General features: G+C 30.0%; 1 protein-coding gene across 1 annotated transcript; it reads left to right on the top strand.

The window, feature by feature from the left end:
• The first annotated feature begins 3249 nt into the window (after positions 1 to 3249).
• Positions 3250 to 6951, top strand: LOC142529957 (methyl-CpG-binding domain-containing protein 2-like). The gene is made up of 5 exons (XM_075635687.1): positions 3250 to 3377; positions 5936 to 6272; positions 6405 to 6458; positions 6568 to 6713; positions 6804 to 6951. The coding sequence occupies exons 2-5, from the start codon at positions 5944 to 5946 to the stop codon at positions 6845 to 6847; spliced, it is 573 nt and encodes a 190-aa protein (XP_075491802.1). The 5' UTR covers positions 3250 to 3377; positions 5936 to 5943; the 3' UTR covers positions 6848 to 6951.
• Positions 6952 to 9445: the final 2494 nt, after the last annotated feature.

Genomic DNA, 9445 nt, shown 5'->3' with positions numbered 1-9445 from the left:
TTTCAGTTTTCTTCGCAAAAATTACATTTTCATTTTATATTCATACTTGTATGTGTTAATTAGGTCCCAAGTTAGTTTTTATTGTCGGGAAAAAAATTAGTATCCTTTGCTTGCCAAGAACAACGTAGTTGATATTTTGAAAGAAAAATTGTACATACGTCTAAATCTTTCTATCTTATTTATTTTTAGATTTCGTACCAATTTCATTACTGTTATCTATAATTATATTGTTCTAATACTTGTTGAAAAATTAAATTTTAGAATATGACATTTTTATAAGCCGGAGATTGCTGACAAAGCCTTAATCGAATCTTACCATTCAAAAACTCACAAAAAAGTTACCAAAGTTTCAAGAAGACAGTTGGCAAAAGCCAGAAAGATATACACGAAGGGCTTTCCGATGTTCCAAACACGTATTTCCGATCAAGCAGACAACAATTACTTTATTCGCCGCGCCGCAAATTGATAGATTAGATATTCCATTTTGACTTCTCAAATATTTATGTACTCATTTTACAATTTTCTTGACTAGGAAATATCATTAATGTTTTAGGATGAATTCTATTATATAAATTTTAAAATTGATAAATGATTTTTTTAAATAATTTTGGTAGTCTATATTGTCAAAATAAAATTTTACTGTGCCCAAAACTTTACTCAATGTGTATCAAAAGATATCATCGGCGAGAAATTGAATCTTACTATTGTATTTTATTATTTGGGCAATTTTGCTATTTTCATCGGGAGTAACCACACACATTACGCCACCCTAGGATCAACTCAACGCTACTTCGAAATCACGTCAGCGATATATCGAAAAAATGATCAAAATAAAAAAAATAAAGATAGTTGATTATGAATGAAATTTAACAATATACAAAACCAAACTCAAATAGTGGATTATAGACGCAAAATAATTATTGGCATCGATTTTAATGAGAATGGCCAATGTGGTCTACGTTGCAATACATAATAAGTTTCCGTGCATCTATAAATATTTTGGCCATTATGCCATGAGATCATCAATCAATCCAAGAATCTAAATTGAATCATGAAGATTCAGAATATCCCTTCACTCATTGTACCCATGGTTCTTTTTTTTATCAGTCCCAAATATCTCAACTTCTTCCGCACATTCTGATGCTGCATCGCCCCCGCCGCTGTCTCGTGGCATCAAAGGTGCATGCTGGCCTTCGTGGTAACCAGAAACCCTTTCACCATCTGATATTCCCACCGCATATTTCACGCACCTGTTTTACGCCGTCATTGGGTATTATGTCATAAGATTAGTCAGATTTATGGCATAAAATGGAGCTTCTATAAACTTCATGGCTGTTAACCAAATCGGAGATATTTGCTCCGATTAAATCCATCCTGTTCGGCTCGGTTGCCCTTGTCCCTTTTAAATTTTAAAGAATTATATATTTTCTCTATACATTTTCTATAAATCTGTGTTGTTACTAGAAAAATATTATTTAACCCGTGCAATGCATATGATGATATTATTAAAAATTAATTATTTTAAAAATAATATATATTTAAATTGTAAAAAAATAATATAATTATAAAAAAATAAAAATAAGAAAATATTTTTTTCGTTAATTTTGAAAAACTTTCTTAAATACAATGTATGTCGATTAATTGTATTATTATAAGGTAATGACATGGTTCTTATCGTGTTTAATGTATTAATATCGATTACCAACCTAAATATATATTTAGTTCTTTAATTTCCGAGAAGTTATATATTATTATTTTTTAACATGTGATAAATAAATTTTTTTAAATCAAATTCAATAAAACTAATGAGAAATACTTTTTCCAAAATTCAGTAACTCCGTCTAAATCCTCATTCACAAACAATTTTGTGACATGATACGTGTTCGACAAATTTGTAGGTAATAACAATTGCTTAATCAATATCTTTATCCAAATAGATTATGATTTTATCCACAAAATCTATACATAATGTATACACCAGCCTAATATGCCTAAAGAAAAATGAAATATATGATTATAAGTAAATTAGTGTATAAACCAAAACGTTATTTTATTAACATTTACTATATGTATTCCAAAACAATGCAAATAAATTTTATAAGGTGTCCTCTAATAAGATGTGTATTTTTTTAGAATTAGTTTAATCTTTTCCATTACGTGACATTTTATACTACCTTGTATATGTGAACTTTGTAATATAGAAGAAAATTATTATATTGGCAAATGCATACTAATTAAAATTTTGTACAAATATGATAATAATATTTTTTACTTCTCGACCATGAAAGACAAATTTCAAACTTAATGTCTCATTATTCTCGTTGTTTTTATAATTATGTAGTTCATAATAGCGAAAAAATCTACGTTTAAACCTTCATTGCAACTTGGAAGGATTCAACTCATAAATGGTGCTGAAAAGAAGAGTTATTTCAGAATTCAATTTTGGAGTACATAAATTTAGTAAGATATATAGAATAAAACTGATTTACAATATGCTATGCAACAGTGCATTATTTATAGTTTAAAATTCAAATAAGGTAGTCCAAAAGAAAAAAATTATACAATGGGTGCTTTTGACAGAATTATACCATGCATTAACTATTTTAAATTATGGAAATCTCGAATTGCATATATTGGATGTCAAAAATTTTGACTATTGAGGGTAATAATAGACATGTTTATTGATGGTAATTTAATATATATTTGAAACCCTTTTGAATATATCTCTTTTAATTTTCTTGGACTATCTTATTTGAATTTTAAGAAGGCAGACCAAGAGATACAATATACATACGGCATTGGAAGAAAACTACTACGCATTAATTATTTCAAATTAAGGTAATCTCAAAATAACATACATTTGAGGTCAAACATTTATGATTACTAAATAGTAATTTATTGTTCGTTGGAAAACATTCTTTAAGTTATAACTTTTAATACTCAACCAATTTTTTTAAATAAAAATTAAATGAAACTAATTAAATATTGTATTTTTTTAGTAAATAATTTGGGCGGAAACTTTTTTATTTTGGTAAAAACTCTGCTTATATATATATATATATATATTACTTTTTAAGGATTCCTACTTTTTATTTAGAGAAATTTACAATTTTGGTTTTTAAAAAATCAAAATTTAATATTTAAAAATAATATTTCCTTACACATAATTTATTTAAATATTTATATAAGACACGCATTCATCATCAAATTCACAAATGTCTAGCTTGTTTCCTTTTCCTTGTTTTCCTCCGCTGCCCTAACCCTACTACTAAACCCTAGCAGTATCCCCGACTTCTTCGTCTGCCTCTACCTTTTTGAGCTCTGTCCCCAAGACCCGGATCAGAACCCACGTGATTTCTCATCTGATCTAAATACCGGTATCATTCCAGCTTCCTTTTCTGCGTTCAATCATTTTATTACTACTGGGTTTTTCTTAATTAATTCATTGTGTTGTGGATATTATTTTTCTTCAATTTTTCTTGGGGATGTTTAAGCTATTCATTCTTTTTATCGATCAACCCAGGTACACATGCAAGTGTGTGATTGTGATTTTATGTCCAGTTTATGAATTTGTTGAAAGTGTGTATCTTTTCGTTTTTATTTTAACTTTGGTTGTGTACTTGTGTATATCGTTGTTTGAAGAATGTATTCTTCTGATTTTTGAATAACTAGTGACATACGAAAACTGACGGTTATATTTAGAGTGTTCGTTTTTTTGCATGTATATGTAGAATTTGATTTTTGATGTAGCATACACAGCATTTTAAAATTTTCAATTTGCATGTATGCTTTTCGGGAGAGATGACATCATGACAATGTGATATTCCTTTTATCCATATGAAATAGAATGTGAACTGTAATTTTTACGGGAAAAATATGCATCTTTGGCATGGAAATTATGGGGGAATTTAGCGTCAAAGATTTCTGATCAGTTTCATTGTCAGCAAAGAGGAAGGTAAAAGTAGACCGATGTATTAAGCGCACACCGGCATACACGTGCGGCTGTATATATGGTTACACACCTTTAAGGTTTTGTATCCACTCCACGTGGTCTGAAACTGCTCCAGTTTCTTGAGTTTGTTTATGCACCGGTTAAAGACAACCGACTAACTTACAAGAGCGGTTTATCCGTGTTACAAGTGGTTCCAGCAAGTCTTAGCATCGATTACTAAAACCAATGCTATTGAACATATAATCATTATCTATAGAAACAGTTGGTCAGTTACTTAACTACTAAAAAAAATTCTGAAGAGGTTTATGACCGTTCCTATAAGTCATAGGTTCTAAAGTCCTTTGTTTTTTTTTTGGTCTACGATTCAATTTTTGTTCTATTTTAAAATTATTTTTTCGTTTTCTTCAGTACTCGGCTATCAGTTTTCCACTTTCTTAAGTTACTGGAGAGGATATCCTATTTAATGAGTGAAAATTTAGTAATATTCCATTTTTTAATGTGAGTACTTATGAAGTTTCGCGATCTAGTTTGTCATTATGTTTAGATTCTTTCATCTTTTTTGCGTCTCGAGTCTCGACAGACAGTTTTTTTGTCAACTTTGATGTTGACAGCTTTGTTGCTAGTTTACCAAATAGCAACACTTACGTCTTATTTCAAAGTTTACTTCATTCTGTTCATCTATGGCAACACATTTATATGGCTAATGAGGTTGTAATTTCATTCCCTTCGTTACTGATGACAAAGTTGGCTTATCCTTGGCTTGGCGTCATGTAGATGGCATTTCCACACTTGAACTATGTGTTGCATTCATATGTTGGTCGGGGGCATTCTTTAGATCTTGATTCCCTTTGCTAAATATTTTAAGTATAGATGCAATGTCATATGTCAAGTCTATGCAACTTTGTGAAGTCTTTTCTTTTTTGCGCAAGGCTTAGGCAACTCAAATTTTCGTTGTTTAACCATACACTGCTATGGAAAACTTGTCAATCTTGAACTAGGCATCTACGATATACTGTGAAGAACTTGAATTGTTGTTTTAAAAAAACTGTATAAAAATTTTTGGCGTGCACCGAGTTATATGTATTTTCTTTGGTTGTAAAGTTTTCAAGAACATATTAGCATTTATATTCTCATATTGTATTTTTAATTCAATGAGCATTTTGTGTGGTTTAGTTCTTGCAATCAAATACATGAACTTATATTGCATGCTTAGTCCCACCGCATGCATCTGTACTACCCTTAGAAAAAAAATCTAAATAATGTAATGGTACTGAAGCTAAACATGCCCAATTGATGCTGGATTTAGAGAAATAGGCAGCATGTCTGTTTGACTTGTTGAAGACCTATAATTTGTTTGATGACCGAGTAGAGATTACTACAAGCAGCATTAATGTTTTTCAGATAGAGGATCATAATATTGTCTTGGTTATCTTTCATCTTTGGTTTCTTGGTAGGCAAGGCTTATTATTTGCTGATGCTAGCGGTTGCTTTACTAGAAAATTTTCTTGATGATCATAATATGATAAAACAATATGTTGGCTGATTTAAATTATGACATTAACAGTCCATACTATAATATTTATTCATCGACGATTTTTTGCCATGGTGGTATGCTACCTGCTTGAAAGAGGCCTTTTCTTAGTAAACATATGAAATTTACAGGAAAAAAGAACTAGAAAAATGCTACAGTTGCAGATTTTCCACAGAAAGTATTTGTGTTGATCAGTTTCTTGGGGACACCATTCAACAGCACATACTTCTAAGGCAAAATAATTATCTCCTTCATTGTTTTTGTTTAATTTAATTTATTCAGCGGCCGTGCTCATTTGTTCTATGTTCAAACTAGGTATGTGCTTATGTACAATTGAGTTAGGTTTTGTTACAATATCCAGGTCTAATTCTTATTTTTTTCTAGTTAGTAACTTGATTAATGCGGAATCGTGACACCGATACTATAGAATATTCTTCCCTTTTTATTGGCAGTTCTTGAAATGGAACAAAGTCCAAGCAGCTCGGCAAATAAGGTTTGGGAATCTGTCAGGGCATATACAGTCCAGTGCGCCTCGTGTTCAAAGTGGAGGCTCATCCCGTCGAAGGAGAAATATGAGGAAATAAGAGAAACAATCAATGAACAACCTTTCACGTGTGATATAGCCAGACAGTGGAAGCCTGATATATCATGTGAGAAGGAATCTGATATCAAGCAGGAGGATCAAAACTGGGTATGGGCAATGGACAAGCCCAACATTCCTCGGACACCTAAGGGCTGGCAACGGATTATAAGAACTCGAGCAGAAGGAGGCGCGAAATTTGCTGATGTGTATGTATACTTGAATGATTTTGTCTCGACAAGAAATTGTTGATTTTGCACGGAGATAAGATTTTTTGAGCGATTTATCATCTATATTGTTATGATCAACAATTGGCATTTTGTTGTGTTGTATCTTAACAGGTATTATGTGACACCATCTAACAAGAGATTGCGTTCAACGGTGGAACTTAATAGGTATCCTTCGATCTTTAAACACCAAATAAATAACCGATGTACTACAATATATGTAATTAAATCCAAAACATATATTTTGATAAATTAAAGTCGCCATACATGCACCTAGGTACCTTGGTGAGCACCCACAGTTTGTGCAAGAGGGTCTTGCCATATCTCAATTTTCATTTCAGCCCCCTGTATCATTTGATGATAATCATGTTCCGAGGAGGCGTGCTCGTTCTTCACGTGCTATAAATGGTTCAGAATCGACAGGTTTTATGATGTTCTCTTGCTTTGTTTTTCTGTGAATTATTTTTTTTATCGATTGATCTTCTTAAAGAATCAATATTTTTTTTCTTGCAGCAAACCCCGTGTTGTCTATTGTTCCATATGCGAATAAAGACTAAGAAGCTGCTGGAGGAGATGGTGGGGTTTAACTTCTTCGATCATTATGTTAACCAACAATTTATACTTGTAAAATCATACATGAACCAGTTTTCTTAAAGCAACACCGTCTATATTATTTTATTAGGGTTTTGATTATATTTATTTAATTAACCTGGAATTTTTATTTATTGTAAAATTATATATTTTAATTTTTTATTTATATTTAAATTATGTGAGGCTAAATTTATTTTAATTAAACATTTTATAAGCTCATTTATCTTATAATTAAACTGTTTTGAAAAATTATGTTGCATTGTATTTTTGGAAGCATATTTATTAATATTTTTGTTGATTTCCACTAATGATAATTTTCGTTTTTTTTTGTTCCTTTTTTCCATTCAAGAAGGAAAATTATGCTCAACTATCACTGGTTTTCTGTCGATGCTGCGACGGCCCTTTTCAAAATGGATTTTTCGATGACTTTTTATTTGTATTTGTATTTTTATTTTTAAAGAAAGACGAACTTATGGTATTTAAAAATAGATATTTCCGTTGCTAAAACCCTATTTTCCATGACCAAAGAGAGATTTTCAAGTTCTACAGCAATGAAGGATAAGCCTTTGTTTTAGTTTCAATTAATTTTCAATGTCGTTTCCAAGCATGAAAGGAATCAATGGTTTTATTCTCACTTTGATGTTTCGATATATATATATATATATATATATATATATATATATATAAATAAATAAACATTTTCTTGTTTAAAAGAAACGAATACTAAAATAATATGTAAATGATGATCAAATATGAGGGAACTATCGCAATCAATTATTCAAACTTAAATGTTATATATATAAAAAATAAAGACGTAGGATCAGACAAATACAACATATCAATGTTAGGTCTAAAACACATATTAATTCCATTATTAGAGCTTGGATTAATATTTATTTTTACTCATGTTTATGCTTGCTAGCTAGAGAACCACGATACTTGGCGATTCTAACATATGGTTAAAATATTGTTTTTCCTTCATGTTTGAATTCTTCTATTTTTTTTTAATCATTGAAAAATTATGTAATTTTTTTTTTAAATTAATGTTTTCCAAATTTTACTTCATTTCATTCATCCAAGTATATATTGTTTCCCCTACTTTTCGTTGTATCATACGAGAAATTCTATGCACCAGAATTTATAGTAAGTTTGAGTGGATATAAATTTTTTGGTCAATTAAATTGGATTCCATTGAAGGTTTTGGTCCACAAAATATTTCAAACAATGTTTAGTGCTTGAGTCAAAGATTTGTGAGTTGCGATTTGGCTTATCATGGAATGTGACATAAGCCTTAAAAATAATTAATAAAAAAAATAAGAAAATTCTCACATATATTTTTCTATTGAACCAGTATATACTGCATCAAGTATATAATATCATAATTTATTAGTTAAATTAATTTCGACACTTAAATTTGTATAATTTCAATAATACTCATTCCGTTGCAAATACAAAGACCACTTTTCATTTTTCATACATCCTAAATATATAGTCTAATATCTTTATTTAGTATTACCTCCAACCCAATTACGTAGGTTTCTTTTCTTTTTCTCATGTCTCAAATATATAGTCAAATTTCTACGTTTAATAGATCCATATTATTAAGTCTCGAAAAACATAAAATCATTTTTTAAATGAATTAAATAAGAATAAAATGAGAAGTGTGTATGTACATTTGATTTCTGATTATTTCTTAATCTGTGTGAAAAACAAACAAATATATATATTTGGGACGAACGGAGTATCTGTGTGAATCTTTTAATTCATGAAACGAATAAAATTATTTTGTACAAATAATACATGATAGATATGACTGAGATTTATTTGTGTTTGATGTAATACAAAATTTTAGACTGAGTTCGATCCGGTGAGTCAAATACTCTTTGTTGATTTGGTCTGAAGTCTGAACCGAGTAAATTACTACCACAGCTCTGCTCGACCACAACACAGATCGAACTCAAAGCGAAATTTTTTGTTGCATAAATGTCGTATAGGATAAATATTTTATCCTCACTATTCATGGTTAGACATACTCTGGCCCTGCATATTATCTATAATAATTTAATATAGATATAGAAACAACAAAATAATTTTATGGCTTATAGCTCATTGACATCAAAATCACGAGTTTAGGACGTAGTCTTAGGTTCGATTCACATGTAACAAATTACTCCCAAACTAAAAAAAGATAAGGAAACAACCTAATAATTTAATGATTATGTTATAATTTATATAAGATTTAAATATAGAATTTCTCCCGATTTATATTTTATACAGAATTAATTGGATTCAAGAATCAAGGGTCAGGATTTCTTTAACCAAGTGTGGTGTGTACTGTGTCCAAAATTGCATGCTTCTGGCTTTATATGAGTTGAGAAACAGAAAAAAGTTGCTGGAAGCAGAATATAAAGAAAGCTCCATTATTTGACACCATAAAGCTCCATTATTCACACTCACTTAGGCACGCATATATATATACACACACTTTGTATCTATCTCTATATCCATGTTTATATACAATATATTAGTAAGTTTCATGTGTGACGCTTTCATAGGATTTTTAT

Source organism: Primulina tabacum, chromosome 16 (assembly GCF_025594145.1).
Source record: "Primulina tabacum isolate GXHZ01 chromosome 16, ASM2559414v2, whole genome shotgun sequence".
Taxonomy (NCBI): Eukaryota; Viridiplantae; Streptophyta; class Magnoliopsida; order Lamiales; family Gesneriaceae; genus Primulina; species Primulina tabacum.
This window is presented reverse-complemented; position numbering and strand designations above follow the sequence as displayed.

Excerpts from the sequence above, each read along its gene's own strand:
- LOC142529957 (XM_075635687.1), top strand. The coding sequence starts at position 5,944 with ATGGAACAAAGTCCAAGCAGCTCGGCAAATAAGGTTTGGGAATCTGTC. Across the intron at positions 6,273-6,404 it reads GGCGCGAAATTTGCTGATGT|GTATTATGTGACACCATCTA; the intron begins GTATGTATACTT and ends GTATCTTAACAG. Across the intron at positions 6,459-6,567 it reads TCAACGGTGGAACTTAATAG|GTACCTTGGTGAGCACCCAC; the intron begins GTATCCTTCGAT and ends ACATGCACCTAG.